General features: G+C 38.1%; 1 protein-coding gene across 1 annotated transcript in view; it reads right to left on the reverse strand.

Annotated features, from left to right (window-relative positions):
- Positions 1–22954, reverse strand: part of LOC126088569 (zinc finger protein 358-like) — an 81620-nt gene that overhangs the window by 48409 nt on the left and 10257 nt on the right. The window contains exon 2 of the mRNA XM_049906758.1: positions 2551–2763. Within this exon, the coding sequence (XP_049762715.1) occupies positions 2551–2561 (11 nt within the window). The 5' untranslated portion in view covers positions 2562–2763. The remainder of the gene's footprint in view (positions 1–2550; positions 2764–22954) is intronic.

Below are 22954 nucleotides of genomic sequence, written 5' to 3' on the forward strand. Positions count from 1 at the left end.
TACCGTTGAGAATATCTTAGCACTTAAAATTAATTATGTTGACACCAACAACTCTGAGAGAACATACATCGTTGCAAGGAGTAATTTCCATACAGCTGCTCTTATAGTCTGATCATGTAAAGAGTGCACCTGAGCAAATGTAGTAATATTTCACCTAGGTGTTCTATACAGTCCAGTACCGTCAACTGTGCCAAACAATTAGAATTGCGTGTATGCAGCAACAGAAACAGATAGAAAGCAACAAGAACAAAACACTTAATTTTACTACAAGTATCTTCAGTCTTTGCAGAATATCTTTCTTCCTTAAACATTTGTATACTTTTGTGATAGTATAGAATAAAACTGTCAAAATAAGTTATTGATATTGTTCTATTTGAACTGAGTACCCAACTAGATATGCCTCTTGCACACCAAAAGACAAGACAGCAAATTCATCACTAGACATGCATTTTACTTGGCCATGGAGGATATAAGGTGAACATCAACAAAAGCAAAATGAGGATAATGGAATGTAGTCGAATTAAGTCGGCTGATGCTGAGGGAATTAGATTAGGAAATGAAACACTTAAAGTAGTAGAGGAGTTTTGCTATTTGGGGAGCAAAATCACTGATGATGGTCGAGGTAGAGAGGATATAAAATGTAGACTGGCAATGGCAAGGAAAGTGTTTCTGAAGAAGAGAAATTTATTAACATCAGGTATAGATTTAAGTGTCAGGAAGTCGTTTCTGAAAGTATTTGTATGGAGTGTAGCCATGTATGGAAGTGAAACATGGACGATAAATAGTTTGGACAAGAAGAGAATAGAAGCTTTTGAAATGTGGTGCTACAGAAGAATGCTGAAGATTAGATGGGTAGATCACATAACTAATGAGGAGGTATTGAATAGAATTGGGGAGAGGAGGAGTTTGTGGCACAACTTGACAAGAAGAAGGGACCGGTTGGTAGGACATGTTCTGAGGCATCAAGGGATCACAAATTTAGCATTGGAGGGCAGCGTGGAGGGTAAAAATAGTAGAGGGAGACCAAGAGATGAATACACTAACCAGATTCAGAAGGATGTATGTTGCAGTAAGTGCTGGGAGATGAAGAAGCTTGCACAGGATAGAGTAAAAAGGAGAGCTGTATCAAACCAGTCTCAGGACTGAAGACAACAACAACAACAGACATGCTATACTTCCTCAAACATGTGATTTATGAGGGAAATTTGAAAAATAAAGGCTGTTTTGTCATACCAAAATATATGTTCTTATTGGTGGTTTTAGTTTCCTACAAACTACTTGACTTTTCCTTCTAATTTTCATTCACTTCAATGCACTTTTTAAAGTTACATTAGCTTCTTCAGTAACTATACAGACAAGTTCTCCTCTGGGAAATGAACCAGTTGACAAAAGTGGTCTCGACTTCCAAGTCATCATCAAACTGTTGCCCAACAAGCTATTGTTTCAAATTAATGAACACACTAGGTGTGAGGTTGGGGATGTAGTGTGGATGGTTGTAAAGCTGGGAACAAAATATTTCATCTTGTCTTTTGTGTGAGCACAGTAGTGTGTGGGTGCACACTGACATGCAGGATTCTCCCAGACAATAATTTCCAACCCCATCAATTATGGATAACCCGTCTGTTTGGAAACACTTCACAAAACACTTAAATCTGCAATTGTTGACTCATGCTGCCTGAAATCAAGCAAAGGAATGCCCTTTTTGTGCCCAGAAAGTATTAGCCATTATTTTTCGACTTGAGTAAAGACATGGCTTGAAATGATTTGTTTTGGCGAAGTCTAATGACACCTCCAAATTGACTATTGTTTTCATTCTGCATTCGCATGGAACATTCACACCTTGTTGCCAGTAACAATGTGGGGAAACAAATCAGTTTTATCTCGTCAATATCAGTCCAAAAATACTCATCTCCCAAAGATTCTTTGCTCTTTTTGTTAGTTTGTTAGCATTCTTTGTGTCCATCAGTGCTCTTTATGACAATCATGTAAATAGTGATGTGTCCAACATGAAGTAATTCATTAGCCAATTCAGATCACCAATTGTTGAGCAGATCACAGTTATGGTCCACCTGTTGCATGATTTTATTGGTCCTGATACAAGGCCTGCCACACCACTCTTAATCATAACCATTTGTGTGGCTGCTTTTAAAGCCTTGAGATCTTTGTCTAACCTTCCCTTCACTAACTGCTGTATGGCCATAAACAAGGCACAACTCTCAATGAATCTGAGCAACTGTTCCATTAGCTAACAGAAATCAAATTACACCACATGCTTCACAACTAGCAGCAGCAATCCTTTTCAAAGTCGTTGTTGTTTGCCATTCACCCATGATTAAATAACTACTGAATCAAAAAAATAACTTCTGTGGCTTTATAAACAATCAAAAGATGGCAATGAATTTGTGGAACTTTGTTCTGAGCAGGCAAAATTTAAATATATGGAAACAATCCTTACTTTTCAAATAGATCTTATATTTATTGGCTTGCATTCAAATAAGATAAAAATAAACTGTAACATTATTTTTGAAGTAATATTATTATTTACCATACCTTCGGTACATGTTGACTTATCAAAGCTTGGAGTTATTCTATTCAAGAGTTTTGCAGTGGGATGTTGCTGATCACATAAGTACTATGTTGTACGTAAACACGAATTTGGGCAGCAAATTTTAGCATGATGCACACCTCGCATCCTAGTTGCAGCTCAGGTGATGCATCCAAGAAAAAGAGAGAGCCATAGCTGTGTCTTGCTGCTTGTTGAACCTGAAATAACAATTTTTATCGAAAATTGACATTTTAAGAACAGTGGCTGTAATACGATAAGTTTAATGATTGAAAGAGCAACCACCCATAAGTATAGTTTTGTGAATCAAAACATGACCAGTTTCAGGTTTCTTACAAACCCATCTTCCAGAGGATTTGGATTTCTTACAAATCCATCCTCAGTTGGACTTGTAAGCAATCCAAAACTGGTCCTGGTTTGATTCAAATAAATCTTTTCAAACCACATTTGTGGGTGGTTGCTGTTTTAATTATAAGCCCTAACAATATTTTATCACACTGATGAACATAATACTTTTTCCAGGCTTGTGGTGCACAACTTAGAGAGCTTCAGAGCAATGCTTTCTGGGAATGTAGCTTTCCTACAAGTGGACACCATGCTTGCCGTGCCTGAGGTGGTGCTTAGACCACGACCCACAGCTATACTGAACATAATTTTGCACAGCGTTAGAAGCTCTCTTGATAAGTAAGTATTTATTGAATTGGGATTTACTCTTACCAATATTAAAGCATAACTAATATTGCTTTTCTTTTATTTTTCACTGTACTTTAAAAAAATGTACAAAAGAGTTTGAATGCTAAAGTTATCAAGGAGCAAGGTTAGGTTCTTTTACAGTTCTCACTTCAAATGCAGGGGGAAAAAAGAAGTTCAGCATAAGATAGACATATTTTCCTGTAGCTTACAAAAGACTGAAACTGAAGTATGGCATGAATAAATTTTTCCAACAATCTGTCACAGCCCTGTTTCTACATTTATTGGTGTGATATGTACCCCCAGACTATATTCATACCTCCAGAGAGTCATTATAAAGGGCTATTTAAGCGACAGCAATACATCTCCTTTTGAATTACTTAGAAATTGTATCATCACTAGAATAATTTAATACACTAACAAACCATTTCGCTGGGTTTAATCTTTTTAATAGAACACACATCTCAACAAAATTTCAGCTTCACCTTACTTTTAGTGCTAGTAATAAAATCATACTGGTGAACTCACTACTCTTGAGGACTAAATGGCTTTAAATACATACATTTTATGACAGGCTTTTCCATGACTTATGCATATTAATTGAAATTACAAATTATTGTAATTTGTCACAATTTAATTTTATTTCCACTGTGGATTTCAGAGAGTTAAACTTCTGTCACTGTGTGGTCTTATATCAATTAGCAAGGAATGAAAGTTCTGTATATTCAACTGTTATGTATGCCACAGCACAATCTCCGTTTCCTGGCATGTTTACAGCACATACATCATATACTAAAAACACTGGAAACATCATATACTCTTTGTATACTCTTTCAAGCTGGTATTGAAATGCACCTGACAGCACCATGACATGTCATGCCAAGTCACAGATAAATAGCATGTGAAACTTCAAATATTATCACTGAAGACTCTGTGCTGTTGCTAGTTGCTTCCAAGCCTTTGCTACCCTTCTCACTAACTAGCAGCATCAAGCTTGCTCTCTTCTACTATGTGTAATGTAAATAGGTACCTTTTTCTGGCAGATACATGATAATAGATACAAGAGAAAACTGCAGTAAAGAAACTACACACATTTAGGGTTCTATCACATAATAAGACTGTGATTAACTGCAGTAACCATGTTATTTATGTCACATTTGCATGTAAAACATGTGTGTCTCATGTTTTGAGAAAGGATATGGCTTGTGTCTGTGGTTTTTAGTAACTCACACATGCCCCTCTACATCCAGAGGAGATAAAAACCTATCACACAAAAACTATTGTTTCTGTTATCATTTGCATCAGATCCCTAAAACATATTGTCAAAAAATATTCTTCAACACAGACACTAGCAAATGGGCATGAACACCTGCCTCTGGAAATGCAATAACGGGTGCACAGAAATGTAAAAAATATCCTCTACACAATCAGCAAAATCTACAGAAAAGGTGTACACCACAACCACAGATTACATTCTTACTAAGCATTGCTTCTGCCACAATGAAGCCATCAACATCTACTTTGAAGGAGTAATCTGTTATAAAGTTGTATAAAAACAAAAAGACTGATTTAAATCCACCTGATAATGTTTCTCTGGCTGTGTCAGTGAGATCAGATGAGGACCAAATAAAAGGGTACATGGACACTGAAGTCTATCCAAAGAAACTGTTTGGCCCCTCAGTCAACACTCCACACATCAGTGTCATGTCAGGCAGGTGGAAAGACGAGAAACACAACACAACCAAATCACACCAATAAGATGGTTAATGTAGTACAGTAGAAAATAAATGGGTTTAGTATTTGGGAAGAGTAACTGTGACCCTTGTGTGTCTGTATTCAAGAACCTCATTTGAAAGGCAGTTACACCTTGACAGAAATGGTTTTCTCAGGGAGGAGAGGGTTACAGGTGGTGTGTCAATATTCATTACAGGCAAATACTACTCCTCACCTATCTCCATCATTACAATCATGCAAGCAGTTGCTGCAATGCTTCATCAAATAGCTCTTCCTTCCACTCCTCCTTTGTGTGGATTTTAAGGCAAATAATGTGGTTATGGGGCCCTATTAACCACCAACCCCAAGAGTCTGACAGCCTGATAAATGTGTAAGCTTAATGTGTGGCTGAGACACATTTCAGCATTACAGAGGAATTAGTCATCAAAATCCTGATGTGCTCTTCAGCTCTTAACAGTGAATCATTTTTGCTTAACAACTCCTACTCCAAAGATAGATTTTCAAGTAGATAGTATGTATGTGGTTGGTTTTAATTTATCAAGTTATTATTGTAGTTTAAGACATAAAGATATGCAGCTACATATATCATCAGCATGTAGTCTTGCTTTCACAAGAAAATTTGTCCTATTTGTAAACCTGCTGACATGTTCCACTTCATAGCAAGATGGCACAAATATCATACATAGAGCATGGAGCAGATGGGGAGAAAGCTTGCCTAATTGAGTTAGTTGATTTGCATTCACATAACTACTCTCCATTCTGGATACATGAAGCAGATCAAGGAAATAAAGCTGCCAAAATGAGTCCACAGAAAGGTTAATTAGATGCTGTAGAGCCACATCACTGTGTTTGAACAGCCCATGAATGGATTTATCACAGTCCAAAGTCTTCTGGACACCAAAAAATACTACTGCCTGTCCTTGCTTTAAATGAAGTTCACCACAAAGCTGTGCTACTCTGCAAGGTTTCAAGTGCATCCCTTCAAGTAGCGAGATGATAAACAGAATAAGTACAGATTGTGACATGGATTTCTGAATTTGATCAATCATTCCATCCTTCACCTCTCAAATCAGATAATGAGAAAAGGGGACGTTGTCCCATTATAGGTTTAATGCACAGTGGAAGTCTACAGACCACCACACACTTTCACAGAAGAAACCACAACCAATATGCAAGATTTGGCATTACACCACCACAGATCTATTGCTGAGAGGGGCAGTTGACACTTGCTAGAGCAACAATAAACAACATAACTGTTCCTTCTCTCTGTGGGAACTGGAATCAGCAGCACTGCTGTAGATATGACATACTACCGGTTACCACCAAATCAGATACACCACATTGCTGCACCTTGCAGAGAATTCAACACAATCCTCCTTGCCATGTTCAATCTCTTGTGAGGTACAGCCTTCCTCATCTCTTGGACTACATTCCTCATTTCCTTTCTGAAATCAGCAGAGGGCTGCCAAGTGATTATTGCTGTGTTGCCATTTGGAGGTGAGTAGGAAAGACCATGAAGTGATTAGTTAACCAGTGTCTTGTCTGGGCTTTTGAATCATGGCAACTTCTTGGTCACTTCCAGTTTGGGTTCAGGAGATATTTTAGCAAATACTACCTGACTTGTTGTTCACTTGCTGATTATTACAGTTTCCTGGCTTACTGTCTAATCCCTTCGGCTGGGGTAGTCATGTTTTAATGTAAAATATTTTGACTTCAAAGTGGATGAAGACTTTCTGGCGAAAATCATACAGTTGTCTGAGGTCTTGTTGTTCAAATGGTATGAAGATTGTGCTATTTATATATTAGCGGTGTCTGAATAAGTGCAAAACAAGTTGAAGCAATGTTCTCAGTCCTGTACTGTGACTGGTAAACACAATTTTGACCAACAACTGTATATGTAAATATGTTTTCCTAACTACATAAAGTGGTACCATCTCCACACTGTCAGTAACTACCTCCACTTAAGTGAGGCATTTATAGACTTTTCTGATTTTTCATTTTATTGTTTTTGTGCTCCTTTCTTATCATAGTAAAGCCAGATATACTTTAAGCGACTGTTTTGATGTGTGGTTATCAGAACTCTGGACTGTCTGATAGTCTCCATTGCTTAGATGTTTCATTGTAAACCAAGAAATCTGATTCTGTGTGGTATCTTCAATGTGTTCACCTGATAACTGTCATCTTTATCATTGATCCATGAAATATACTGTGTCCGAATTTTTTTTTTTTTTTTTTTTTTTGCATAATATGCATAAATGTAACCTTTAAACTTAACACTCTTGTGAAAAGAATTGAATCATTGATTACAATAGGCATGAGGTGGAGCAGGGGAGGATATTAGACAAGGTCATCCCAGTGTGAAAAAAAAAGATGCATGCACAGAGAAAAGGTAGTGTGCTGCAGAAGAAACAGAGGAGAAAGGTGGGAGGAATAAGAGGGAAACCGGGAAGGAAAGGTTCTGTAGGAGAAATGCAGGAGAAAAGTCATTATTTTGAGATGGAGAAAGTAACGTGCAGCTGTCTTTAGGTCCTGTGGTTGTTTGTTCCACTGATGGAGTACGAAATATCTCAGGACCAGCTTTTCTGAATTGCTCTTTTGGAATCTCTCCCTGCAACAAATCTCTTCTCTTATGCCTGTCCTCCATCTCCCTCTTGCCATTTGCCATTCCCATCCCATTCCACCTTTGTCCTGTACTATTTTCTCTACATTTCTACTAGCAGCCCACTGATTCACCAACTTGTTCAAAGCAGGTATGAGATTTTCCAACTTCCCCTATTGCGTTCCTCTTCTAGCAAATGGCATGTCTCTTCCATATCACCATCTGTCATCCCAACCTGATTTTTATGCCGTCCTTGCTTCACCTGTTATGTTATTTTGCTTCCAAGATAGAAGAGTTACTTCATCTTCTACATGGTCCCCAATTTTGATGGTAAATTTCTCACTGGCTTCATTTCTGCTACTCTTCATTACTTTTGTCTTTCTTTGATTTATTCTCAATCCATATTCTGTGCTCAGCAAATTGTTTATTATATTCAGTACATCCTGCAATTCTTCCTTGCTTGCTGATAACAGCGATGTCATCAGTGAATCTTATCACTGATATCATTTCACCCTGAATTTTAATCCCTATCCACAACCTTTTTCTTATTTCCCAACACATTTCTTCAACGCACAGATTTAACAGTTGGGGAGAAATATTGCACCCCTGCTGTACAACCCTTTTAATTTGGGCACCTCATTCTTGGTCTTCCTTCTTATTGATTCCTCTTTGTTCTTGTGCATTGTATATTGTCTCTGTTTCCGTATAGCTAAAATCTATTTTATGAGAAGTGTGAACATCTTGCACCATTTCATACTGTCAAACACTTTTTCTAGGTCAACAAATCTACCGTGTCTTGCCTTTTTTTAAGTTTCAGGGCTGCCATTCTGGTGCCTTTACCTTTACTAAAACTGATCATCACCTAGCTTATCCTCAACTTTATTTTCAATTCTTCTGTACATTATTCTCGTTCGCAACTTGGGTGAATGAGCTGTTAAGCTGATTGTGCAATAGTTGTTCACTTATCTGCCCTTGACCTTTAGTATGGGGTGGATGATAATTTCTGGAGTTTGACAATACACCTCCAAGCTCATAGATTCTACAAACCAACTTGAATACCCATTTTGTCGCCACATTCCCAATGACTTCCAAAATTTCAAAGCAGTATTATCTATGCCTTCTGTCTTATTTGATTGCATGTCTTCCACAGCTCTGTCAAGCTCTGCCTCTAACACTGGAACCCCTATGCCATCCTTATCGACCCCCGCTTTCAGTACACCCTTTCACCTGTCTACTCTCTCCTCTGCATTTAACAATGGAATTCCTCTTGCACTCTTGATATTGATCATATTGACACCTTTTCTTTGAATTTTACTGAAGGTTGTTTCATTCTCTCTATGCTCTCGTTTGTTGAATCAGTCCTTCGAACAACCATTTCTTTCTTGATTTCTTTGCATTTTCCTGCAGCTATTTCATCTTAGTTTACCTGCGCATCCTGTATTTCATTTTTAATTGACTTATCTACAACTACATCACACTCCACAAGCCACCTAACAGTGTGTGGTGGAGGGTACTTCTCGCACAACTAACTGATCCCCCTGTCCTTTTTCACCCGTGAATGGCACATGGGGAGAATGATTGTCAGTCAGCCTCTTTATTGGCTCTGCTGTCACAGATTTTCTCAGTGCAGTCATTACATTAGATGTATGTGGGAGTAAGTAATATGCTGTCTGATTCTTCCTGGAAGATTCTCTCTCTAAGTTTCAGTAGTAAACCTCTTCGTGATGCCCAATGTCGGTCTTGTGACATCTACCAATGGTGCTTTGTTGGTTGATTGGTTGGATCTTCCTGTCCCTGCTATCATTCCTGGGAAAGATCCTATATTGATGAACAATACTCAAGGATCACTTGAACAAGTACGTTTTAAGCCACTTCCGTCATGGATTAGCTACATTTCCTTACAATTCTTCCAATGACTCTCAGTCTGGCATCTGCTTTTTCTACTGTTTGTTTTATATGGTCGTTCCACTAAAGGCTGCTCTGGATAGTTGCTACAAGATATTTTGTGGTAGATACTACAAAGCCCATACTGTTCCATATCTCTTTCTTCTTTCCTTCCTCTACTACCGTGTTCCAGTGCTCCTTGAATATTACATTATCATTTCTCTTTCCGCACAGAATTATTCACCAATATACCCACATATTTTCTCTGTCTCTTCATCTTCTGATTATGACATTAAATACCTCAACTACTGATCAACTACTGATGATGATAAATTGTTGATTCTGATTAGAATAATCTTATCTATCTACATCTACATGGATACTCTGCAAATCACATTTAAGTGCCTGGCAGAGGGTTCATCGAACCACCTTCACAATTCTCTATTATTCCAGTCTCGTATAGCGCGCGGAAAGAATGAACACCTATATCTTTCCGTACGAGCTCTTATTTCCCTTATTTTATCATGGTGATCGTTCCTCCCTATGTAGGTCGGTGTCAACAAAATATTTTCACATTTGGAGGAGAAAGTTGGTGATTGGAATTTCGTGAGAAGATTCCGTCGCAATGAAAAACACCTTTCTTTTAACGATTTACAGCTCAAATCCTGTATCATTTCTGTAACACTCTTTCCCATATTTCGCAATAATACAAAACATGCTGCCTTTCTTTGAACTTTTTCGATATACTCCGTCAGTCCTATCTGGTACGGATCCCACACCGCGCAATAGTATTCTAAAGAGGACGGATAAGCGTAGTGTAGGCAGTCTCCTTAGTAAGTCTGTTACATTTTCTAAGTGTCCTGCCAATAAAATGCAGTCTTTGGTTCCCCAAACATTTTCTATGTGTTCCTTCCAATTTAAGTTGTTTGTAATTGTAATACCTAGGTATTTAGTTGAATTTACAGCTTTTAGATTAGACTGATTTATCATGTAACTGAAGTTTAACGAGTTCCTTTTAGCACTCATGTGGATGACCTCACACTTTTCGTTATTCAGGGTCAGCTGCCACTTTTCGCACCATTCAGATATTTATTCTAAATCATTTTGCAGTTTGTTTTGATCTTCTGACGACTTTATTAGTCGATAAACGACAGCATCATCTGCAAACAACCGAAGACGGCTGCTCAGATTGTCTCCCAAATCGTTTTTATAGGTAAGGAACAGCAAAGGACCTTGGGGAATGCCAGAAATCACTTCTGTTTTGGTCGATGAGTTTCAGTCAGTTACTATGAACTCTCCCCCCCCCCCCCCCCCCCCCCCCCCCCCCCCCCATGAACCATAGACCTTGCCGTTGGTGGGGAGGCTTGCGTGCCTCAGTGATACAGATAGCCGTACCGTAGGTACAACCACAACGGAGGGGTATCTGTTGAGAGGCCAGACAAACGTGTGGTTCCTGAAGAGGGGCAGCAGCCTTTTCAGTAGTTGCAAGGGCAACAGTCTGGATGATTGACTGATCTGGCCTTGTAACAATAACCAAAACGGCCTTGCTGTGCTGGTACTGCAAACGGCTGAAAGCAAGGGGAAACTACGGCCGTAATTTTTCCCGAGGGCATGCAGCTTTACTGTATGATTAAATGATGATGGCGTCCTCTTGGGTAAAATATTCCGGAGGTGAAATAGTCCCCCATTCGGATCTCCGGGCGGGGACTACTCAAGAGGATGTCGTTATCAGGAGAAAGAAAACTGGCGTTCTACGGATCGGAGCGTGGAATGTCAGATCCCTTAACCGGGCAGGTAGGTTAGAAAATTTAAAAAGGGAAATGGATAGGTTAAAGTTAGATATAGTGGGAATTAGTGAAGTTCGGTGGCAGGAGGAACACGACTTCTGGTCAGGTGACTACAGGGTTATAAATACCAAATCAAATAGGGGTAATGCAGGAGTAGGTTTAATAATGAATAGGAAAATAGGAATGCGGGTAAGCTACTACAAACAGCATAGTGAACACATTATTGTGGCCAAGGTAGATACGAAGCCCACACCTACTACAGTAGTACAAGTTTATATGCCAACTAGCTCTGCAGATGACGAAGAAATTGAAGAAATGTATGATGAAATAAAAGAAATTATTCAGATAGTGAAGGGAGACGAAAATTTAATAGTCATGGGTGACTGGAATTCGAGTGTAGGAAAAGGGAGAGAAGGAAACATAGTAGGTGAATATGGATTGGGGCTAAGAAATGAAAGAGGAAGCCGCCTGGTAGAATTTTGCACAGAGAACAACTTAATCATAGCTAACACTTGGTTTAAGAATCATGATAGGAGGTTGTACACATGGAAGAACCCTGGAGATAGTAAAAGGTATCAGATAGATTATATAATGGTAAGACAGAGATTTAGGAACCAGGTTTTAAATTGTAAGACATTTCCAGGGGCAGATGTGGACTCTGACCACAATCTATTGGTTATGACCTGTAGATTAAAACTGAAGAAACTGCAAAAAGGTGGGAATTTAACGAGATGGGACCTGGATAAACTGAAAGAACCAGAGGTTGTACAGAGTTTCAGGGAGAGCATAAGGGAACAATTGACAGGAATGGGGGAAAGAAATACAGTAGAAGAAGAATGGGTAGCTTTGAGGGATGAAGTAGTGAAGGCAGCAGAGGATCAAGTAGGTAAAAAGACGAGGGCTAGTAGAAATCCTTGGGTAACAGAAGAAATATTGAATTTAATGGATCAAAGGAGAAAATATAAAAATGCAGTAAATGAAGCAGGCAAAAAGGAATACAAATGTCTCAAAAATGAGATCGACAGGAAGTGCAAAATGGCTAAGCAGGGATGGCTAGAGGACAAATGTAAGGATGTAGAGGCTTATCTCACTAGGGGTAAGATAGATACTGCCTACAGGAAAATTAAAGAGACCTTTGGAGATAAGAGAACCACTTGTATGAATATCAAGAGCTCAGATGGAAAGCCAGTTCTAAGCAAAGAAGGGAAAGCAGAAAGGTGGAAGGAGTATATAGAGGGTCTATACAAGGGCGATGTACTTGAGTACAATGTTATGGAAATGGAAGAGGATGTGGATGAAGATGAAATGGGAGATACGATACTGCGTGAAGAGTTTGACAGAGCGCTGAGAGACCTGAGCCGAAACAAGGCCCCCGGAGTAGACAACATTCCATTGGAACTACTGACGGCCTTGGGAGAGCCAGTCCTGACAAAACTCTACCATCTGGTGAGCAAGATGTATGAAACAGGCGAAATACCCTCAGACTTCAAGAAGAATATAATAATTCCAATCCCAAAGAAAACAGGTGTTGATAGATGTGAAAATTACCGAACAATCAGTTTAATAAGCCACAGCTGCAAAATCCTAACACGTATTCTTTACAGACGAATGGAAAAACTAGTAGAAGCCGACCTCGGGGAAGATCAGTTTGGATTCCGTAGAAATACTGGAACACGTGAGGCAATACTGACCTTACGACTTATCTTAGAAGAAAGATTAAGGAAAGGCAAACCTACGTTTCTAGCATTTGTAGACTTAGAGAAAGCTTTTGACAATGTTGACTGGAATACTCTCTTTCAAATTCTAAGGGTGGCAGGGGTAAAATACAGGGAGCGAAAGGCTATTTACAATTTGTACAGAAACCAGATGGCAGTTATAAGAGTCGAGGGACATGAAAGGGAAGCAGTTGTTGGGAAGGGAGTAAGACAGGGTTGTAGCCTCTCCCCGATGTTATTCAATCTGTATATTGAGCAAGCAGTAAAGGAAACAAAAGAAAAATTCGGAGTAGGTATTAAAAACCATGGAGAAGAAATAAAAACTTTGAGATTTGCCGATGACATTGTAATTCTGTCAGAGACAGCAAAGGACTTGGAAGAGCAGTTGAATGGAATGGATAGTGTCTTGAAAGGAGGATATAAGATGAACATCAACAAAAGCAAAACGAGGATAATGGAATGTAGTCGAATTAAGTCGGGTGATGCTGAGGGAATTAGATTAGGTAATGAGACACTTAAAGTAGTAAACGAGTTTTGCTAGTTGGGGAGCAAAATAACTGATGTTGGTCGAAGTTGAGAGGATATAAAATGTAGACTCGCAATGGCAAGGAAAGCGTTTCTGAAGAAGAGAAATTTGTTAACATCGAGTATAGATTTAAGTGTCAGGAAGTCATTTCTGAAAGTATTTGTATGGAGTGTAGCCATGTATGGAAGTGAAACATGGACGATAACTAGTATGGACAAGAAGAGAATAGAAGCTTTCGAAATGTGGTGCTACAGAAGAATGCTGAAAATTAGATGGGTAGATCACATAACTAATGAGGAAGTATTGAATAGGATTGGGGAGAAGAGAAGTTTGTGGCACAACTTGGCCAGAAGAAGGGATCGGCTGGTAGGACATGTTCTGAGGCATCAAGGTATCACCAATTTAGTATTGGAGGGCAGTGTGGAGGGTAAAAATCGTAGGGGGAGACCAAGAGATGAATACACTAAGCAGATTCAGAAGGATGTAGGTTGCAGTAGGTACTGGGAGATGAAGAAGCTTGCACAGGATAGAGTAGCATGGAGAGCTGCATCAAACCAGTCTCAGGACTGAAGACCACAACAACAACAACTATGAACTGTGACCTCTCTGACAGGAAATCACAAATCCAGTCACATAACTGAGACGATATTCCATAAGCACGCAATTTCAATACGAGCCGCTTGTGTGGTACAGTGTCAAAAGCCTTCCGTAAATCCAGAAATATGGAATCGATCTGAAATCCCTTGTCAGTAACACTCCACACTTCATGTCAGTAAAGAGCTAGTTGTGTTTCACAGGAACGATGTTTTCTAAAGCCATGTTGACTGTGTGTCAATAGCCAGTTTTCTTCGAGGTAATTCAAAATGTTGGAACACAAGATATGTTCCAAAATCCTGCTACATATCGACGTTAATGATATGGGCCTGTAATTTAGTGGATTACTCACACTACCTTTCTGAACTTTTCATAGTAACTTAATCCCTTGCTCTACTTTCCTGTCTCTGATGAATTCTACTAGCATTACTCAATTTCTGTTGTTAGTGAAATTACCCTCTGTTCATCTGACCTGATATTGTTATTTTTTTTCATTTCTTTCACTAACCCTCCCTTTATCGAGACTGGGCATTGCATTTCCCTTTTCACATATATTCCATCACTTTTCAGTTGTTCAGAAAGCCAGTTGGTTTATTCTTATAGAAGTTTTCATGAATTTTTTCTTTCTCACAACAGTGTACCATAATGTTGACCTAGGAATTCTTCACATTTTCTCAAAAATTTTTTATTAATTCTGCTAGTATATTGTCAATATCTATCTTCTCTCTCTCTCCCCCCCCCCCCCCCATCCCCCATCAGATCATGCAGAGCTTGGTCAAATCGATCCTTGATATTTGTCAGTACTACTTCATTATTATTACCCCTTCATGTTTGACTTCTTTATTACTACATAGGCTTTTGACATTTTCAATTTCATCATGATGAAAAGCTACTCTGTAGTATGCATGAGGAGCAGCCATAAATGTGCTAGAAACCTGAATTTGTCTTGGCAGGCGTTTTTTGCACTGGAATACAACCTACAAAAAAACTTTTTGGAAATTTCAGAAAATCTGCCTTCTGATTCGCTGAGCACATGGGGGAAAAAAAATCAAGTTACAAATTGCTCAAGATGTCAACAATATTGGGATATGATACACATACCTGATGAACATTAGTGGTTATGTTGCTATGGGTAACTCTTTCCAATTTTTCTTGTCAGTGGAAAGAATACTTTGAGGTTCCTTAATGTACACAATTTTTATAAAACAATTACATAGTCATGTATTTTTAAGATAATTTTGTTTCAGACCTGGAATGTTTAGAACTCATTCCTTTGAGCACTGGGATTGTTCCCTCAAAATGATTACCTGCTTTGTTGTTTAGATAGTATTTGTCATTTTTGGCATACTGGTGAGAGCACAAAATACTATCTTTATTAGCTGGAAGCACAACAAAAATATGCACCTTTTGTGTCTTTTACCAAACATCCTGAACCCATTCAAAGCCTAAACCAGTAAGTTTCTACCACTCTTTCTGCATAAAATTAATTTACCTAACGAAGTCTATGAATTATACTTTTATTGTAAAGCTAACATCAGTATTTGCTTTGATATACTGTATTCCAAGAGTTGTCAGTAGTCTCATCAGTGAATCAGCAAAATACTTCACTTCCATTGATTTCTTTCATGAACATTTCTTGGGTTGTTGATACACATATGCTGACCAAAAAAATTTGAACTTTTTGACAAATGTATTTACATGTTGTCTTAAATGTGTTGTAGGTTTCTTCAATAATTTTAACACAGAAATGAATCAGTAATTCCAAAATTCCCAGTTAAAAAGTTTTCAGTGAAGTAAAATATCAAAAACATTGCACACAAACATTTGTAGCATTGATCTGTATTAGTTATATAGCCAATCAAATTCAAACACTTCCAGACACTTTGCGATGAATAACACTGGACAGCAATAAATGCTGTTCTGCAGACTATGACATGGTCATATTTCAGTAGCATTACAATTTTATTCATAGTTGTCTGCAGCAACACTTAACAAGGCTTGGCAACATGAGGCATTTGCCCCTCCTCTCTGTTGCCATGCATAAGACAACCTTATCCATGCCCCCCTCCCCTCTCTCTCTCTCTTTCTCTCTCTGTCGGTCCCCCCCCCCCCTTTTACTTCCACAGAATTGCAGACTACTTTGGTAAAATTTTTAAGTACTTTTAACGAAAAATACCACTTTATCTGGTCAGTTCAAACAGCATGCAGAACTTACGATGTCTTGTTTTTTAAAAGAGAAGAAAATATAACAACCACCAGTCAAATGACCTGAAACTTTCAGTCACCTTCACCAAAACATCTTTTAAATTTGCACTTAAAAACCTTTACCTGTTCATATTACAATTTTCATTCATTACCCAAATATTAACCTGAATCTTACAGTACAGTGATATTTTGACAACTAGCTGTGTGTTTATCACCAAGGAAATGTGTTCACTTGACTATTTTTTAAGACAAACTTGAGAGACAAGGAATGATTCTCCTTGTTTCAAAACAGCCCTAAAAGTAGAAATTTCATATAGAACTATAGCAGCATTTACATTTAGCACAGGATGTTGTAGACTAGAAACACTTGAAGATGAATAGCACTGAAGTGTTTGTATTGTATAGCACACAAGTCTGTTGGCCTATATCCACTTCTAAAGCTAGTTTGTTCTTTTCTTGATCCTTAATCATTTCTAATGGAAGCACTATCATCCACCGGTGCCTTTCCTGTAATGGCTTTACACATCTCATATGCCTGAAATGTCATTGTTTTAATTAATAATTATCTGGGTTTTTGATTTTTATCTTGCACTACATAAACATTTAATGAAATCACCAAATGCTTTTGTATCCATTATTAGTTACTGTACCACCTGCTGTTTTAATGTATCAAATGCGATGTCTACTAAACATAAGTTTCTATTTTGTTTCAATCATATTTTTATTGTTTTCATTATACCTGCTCAGAACCTCACAGACACAGACCTGAATTTTTGCATTTAGTTTTACATATTTTGCAATGCTCCAGTTTATGTTTACTAAACAAACCTCAGTTGCCTTTTAATAGTTAGTTTGTTCCATTTGATTTTTATTTTTATTTAGATACATTTGCACCTGATCCCATCTTTGTCAAATTTTGACCCGATTCTTCTCTGTTGGTGTAAGCATAATTTTCTAAATGTTTTTCTCAATTTAAGCTGGTGTACAACATCTCTATTCATAAATAAATCATCAAAATCTACATTTCCGATTTCCTGTGTGAAGATATTGTTTCTTTCTATCTTTGTGTGCAATTTTTTCCTGTATCTTATCAGTCTTTGATCACTTGAAATTATTGCATCTGTACAATTTACTTGTTTCATAAACTATACAAAACTGTAATGACTAGTCATAGCTGTGGTTGCCCCATGTATGACATTGTCTGCATACACAAGATGTGCCCATCTTAAAACATTTCAGTATTTCAACTGACTATAGAAATGGTAATTATTTTCCACCTGTTGTAAATAATGACATTCCTAAATTTTAAATTATGTAACGGACCCAATAGCCACAGTTTCATGAATCAAAGCTAATTTTATTTATATTTTTGATAAACCTTTAGTGAAATGTACTGATAGTGGTGAGATTGGATGGTACATTTTACAAAAGTATATTTTGTGTGTGGTATTAGCAAAAGACATTTCTGAGTGGACAAAGGTGTCATCAATCTAAGTTATATGTTCCATAGCCAATTGCTTTAAGTACCAAAGTGCAATGTGGTGAGAAATGATTCAGTGTCCTAGTTGCTGAACATAACCCATTTTTACATCCATGGAAACATGTTGACTATTTTAAAATGTTCGTATAGAGTAGTAAAAGCGACTTTACTTTAATAACAGCACTAACTGATTTGTGGAATTTGGTTTTAAAGTTAACTAAGCTCCCAGATCAACTTAAAAAGAAAAAAGTACACATTACATCATCTTTCTGAGCAACAAGCTAGCACAACAATTGTGGATACTTTCATTTGAACTGTGATGGAATAGTTATAACAAGTTCATAATGGAATGTATGGACCAAAAATTGGTTGGAAGTTAAAGTGCTTAACTCCTTAAAGAGGTGCCTGAAACTTCATTGTTTATGAATAACCTAAAATACTGCCACTCACTCATTGTGTTGAACATTGTTCCCAATATGGAGGCAGTTACCTCCTGAAGGGGGTAAAGATCAAAGTGATCACCCAATAAATTTCTTCACCAACATACCAACTGTTTAACTGGCTACATATTCCACCCATCTCCAATTCATTTGCATTACGGTCCTCATCGTATCTTACATTCTCATCTGTTCTCTGATCTATTTGTTTGTTTTCCCCTCTCCCCAAGTAATTTCCATTATGCAGCTCTCCACTGCCACTGAGGATCTGTTAGTTTCTGAATGGTTTCCACATTTAAAGTCAATATATTGCTGCTATAAGTCAAAGCTGGTACTGTACACTGATTGTAAACTTTCAGTTTACCTGGACAGTACAAAAAATTATTTACAGAGTATTTACAATACCAGAATGAGATTTTCACTCTGCAGTGGAGAGTTCGCTGATATGAAACTTCCTGGCAGATTAAAACTGTGTGCCCGACCGAGACTCAAACTCGGGACCTTTGCCTTTCGCGGGCAAGTGCTCTACCAACTGAGCTATCGAATCACGACTCACGCCCGGTACTCACAGCTGTACTTCTGCCAGTACCTCGTCTCCTACCTTCCAAACTTTACATATCAGCGCACACTCCGCTGCAGAGTGAAAATCTCATTCTGGAAACATCCCCCAGGCTGTGGCTAAGCCATGTCTCCGCAATATACTTTCTTTCAGGAGTGTTAGTTCTGCAAGGTTTGCAGGAGAGCTTCTGTAAAGTTTGGAAGGTAGGAGACGAGGTACTGGCAGAAGTACAGCCTTGAGTACCGGGCGTGAGTCGTGCTTCGGTAGCTCAGTTGGTAGAGCACTTGCCCGCAAAAGGCAAATGTCCCGAGTTCGAGTCTCAGTCGGGCACACAGTTTTAATCTGCCAGGAAGTTTCATATCAGCGCACACTCCGCTGCAGAGTGAAAATCTCATTCTGGAAACATCCCCCAGGCTGTGACTAAGCCATGTCTCCGCAATATCCTTTCTTTCAGGAGTGCTAGTTCTGCAAGGTTCGCAGGAGAGCTTCTGTAAAGTTTGGAAGGTAGGAGACGAGGTACTGGCAGAAGTACAGCTGTGAGTACCGGGTCGTGAGTCGTGCTTCGATAGGTCAGTTGGTAGAGCACTTGCCCGCGAAAGGCAAAGGTCCCAAGTTCGAGTCTCGGTCGGGCACACAGTTTTAATCTGCCAGGAAGTTTCATATTTACAATACGGTTTACAGGTGGCTTCTACACGATGTATTGATTTTGAGGTGCAGAATTTGTAAGTCTTGATTCCTAAAATACAGGTATCTTCAAACAGATCAATAGATGTACTACATATTTAAGCTTTCCACATTCAAAGATTGCATCTTGAGTAATGTTTCCCAACATGTCATAGAGATGACATATTTCAGTTTGCAGGCTATTCAAGGTCTTTCACATCTGGTAAGGTTGTTGGAAACAGCAGCAGGCTCTTCCCTTAGGCTCTGAATACATCTTCCAGGTGTCTTGTTTTACCAGAGTTCTGTTTAATGAGTGAAAGGAAATGATGCATTTGGAAGTTGTGCTCACTTTCAAATGTGGAATGTGTGGGCTGATCACTCTACTTTCTCTTATTTAGTTTTGCCACTGATTGTTTAACATTAGGGGATACTGTGTGTACAAGATGGTAGAGTTAGTCACCTAGTATTGGTCATAGGCAATCTGTTAAGATGCAGTCTACCTCACGAGAGCAGTGTCAACCTATATGACATGTGCGGAGTTCTCCCATATTGTATTCTGCCAGGGAAAAGCATTGAGTTGGAGCACATGTACATACGACATTTGGTTGTTCCGCCAGAGTACTGTTTGTAAGCTTCTGTTAATATTATTTCAGCTGCAGACTTTGAGTTTAATGTTCTCATACTGACTTTTCCTCTCCACATTACATCCAACTTTCTTGTAGCTTGTCCATTACTCAGGTAAAACGCACAGTCCTGTTTTAGGTGATTGTTATCATGGTGGTCTGCCAGGTCTTCGAGGGCTGTAGCCAACATTTCTTCTTCACATCCTCAAACATACTTCCTTGAGCAGGAATGTTGTGCCTTTGACATAAACTGAAGCTCTTGAGTTCATTTTAACTGGATTGTCATCAGTGTAGATACTGTACAGCCATGGAGTTAGCACACTCTGTCTTCATGAAGACCATTCTTCTGAATTCCGCATTGACTTTACAAGTTGGTCAGGTGACTGCGAATTACCTATTTTGCAGTAGACATTGGATGAAGTGTAGTAAGCAATAACGACCTGTAATTTGTCCTCACTTGTAACCATTCTCTCACACACAGCATAATTTTCTGAAGCAAAATCCTGTTTAATGATGATATAGTCTACATTTCCAATATTTTGTTCAGTATAGTTTTTTTCCAATTACTTGAATAGGTGACAGAGTGTCAAGACTGGCTGTGGATTAGTGGGGTCTGCCTGATCAATCCCAACTTTCTGTAAAGCCACACTTTTGGTTTTACACATAGTACAATTTAGTTTATTAAATACTCCAGGCCAGCATTACTTTTTCCCTTTATTTATTATGTTGTCCATCCAGTCACAATAGTCATTAAATGTAATTAATTATAAAGTTTTATACACAACTATTATAGAGATTTGGAAAATCAACTATTAATTATAGGACCATTTTCAGTGGCTAAAGGAATATTTTAAGTTAGTGAAATTGATTTTTACAAAAAAGAAAAGGTAACATTCAGATGAAAGGTTGGTAGTGAGTATATATTATTAACCTAAAGAATATTGATTTTGTACACCAGAGCTGGTCTTAGCTGGCACAGGGCCCTGTGCAAGACTTCTCCACGGGGCTCTTCCATGTCTATCATTTATTCCCCCAACACAGATGAAACACAATTGCAACGTAGGCCTGTAAAAGAATTGTAAGTTTCGCCGTTGACTTACAACCAATATATCAAAAGACTTGATTACTACAGCAGACCTACTGTTGTGATAGAAAAATATTCTCAGCGGAAGGAATCTTAATAGGTATGATAATCAATAAAATATTATAAATAAAAACTAGTTCACTTATGAGTATTCTTGGAATTTAATGAAACTCAAATTCAAATAAGGTTCACAGACATTGTTTAGGATAAACCCTTAAATGTATTCATCACTTCACTGTGCGTTGGATTAAAATGAAATTATATGATTTGTAAATTATGGACACTGGTTTTTCTGCTTTTAATGCTCACTTACAACATGGCAAGAGAACATGTGTGTTCTTGTGAGATGTTGCTCTGAAATAATTCTCGATCAGCTTCAAATGTCCAAAGCTCCATCCGGCAGAGATCACATCACTGGCACGGTTAGCAAAATTTTGTAGGCAGTAGAAATGTTAGGAAATGGGTATCTAATTTCATTTAAGTATTTCAATTTTAGCACTGAAGCTTTTGTATCTTTGGGCACCATTTCTCTGAACATTTCGATTTCTGTCAAAAGCTGCGATGCAGCAATATCTTCTGAACATTCACCATTAGTGGTTTACACTTAGCTCTTTGTTGTTAATTCTGTTTTCTTGAAATTTTTGCCCAATCTGTAAACTTTCAGCTACTTTTTCCACAGTTATCTGCATTTTAACAAAAGCTTCTTCACAGAAATTTTCAATAAACTTCACTAAACCTCTGAAGGATTTAGTCGCTATTTTCACATCCATGTTTTCTGCTTGATGTGCCTCATTTGCTGTGTTAATGGCAAAGAGAAGATCATACCATGTGGCAATGCTTACAATAAACTTGAAGTTTTCTTATCATCTAGAGCAAGTGAGTGTGTTTCACTCTTTGTTTTTGATTCATCAGTGCACAGTGCAGTTGCTTATCTCAAGTAGGATATCTCTTACTTCTCTTGCCTGGTACCTGAGAGCTTTGACACTCTTCACCATACTTTCCCAAGAAGTACCTGAAAGCTTCTTCACTGTTAAAGGTGGTACCCTGTTCAATAAAATATCACATCCCTGAGTGGATGCAACAAAAACAATGTATATTCTTTAAATTACACAAAAAAATATTACTGCTTTTGTTGGAGATTTTGACGCATCTCATAACAAACAATTAAGACTGTGGCTAGCACCTGGAATACAAAAGGCTCTGGGATTACACTTTAGGATTTGGGCTTGAATATCGCTTCAATGACCTTTCACATTTTCACCATAATCACAACTTTTGCCTCTGCAGTCATGAGTATCGAGACCTAGTTGGTCTAGTCTCAACAAAAGGGTTTCGAAGTTATTCACAGAAAGTCAAGAAAATCACTGCGTCTTCTGATAAGTTTACAAACTTAACAATAAGTATCATTTGTGCATTGTGGCTTGTCAAGAGTACAGTCAAGTATGACTGAAAGATATTTAGTTTTTTTTACAAAATTTTCCCTGCAAAACAGGGTCGAAGTATGCTATCATTTCAATCAAACCCAGGAAATTACTATTATTATCTGGGTAGATCTTGTTGCTGGTCCCTCTTAAGTTCATATTGAGCCAGGTACCTGATGGTGATTATAATTTTCTTTAGAAGCTGATGCCAATGTATCTTGTATTTTTATAGTTCAAAGTTAAATTGATCAATTTAACTTTTTTGTTTCAACCGTATCTCACATTCTGTCCATTCTTTGTATACTCTATGTGATTAAACAGTTGTTCATGCTCTTGAAGCTAATTTCCTAAATGAACCCAATCATAGAGTCCATCGCTTGACAGCTCGTT

This window comes from Schistocerca cancellata, chromosome 6 (genome assembly GCF_023864275.1).
Source record: "Schistocerca cancellata isolate TAMUIC-IGC-003103 chromosome 6, iqSchCanc2.1, whole genome shotgun sequence".
In the NCBI taxonomy this organism is placed as follows: Eukaryota; Metazoa; Arthropoda; class Insecta; order Orthoptera; family Acrididae; genus Schistocerca; species Schistocerca cancellata.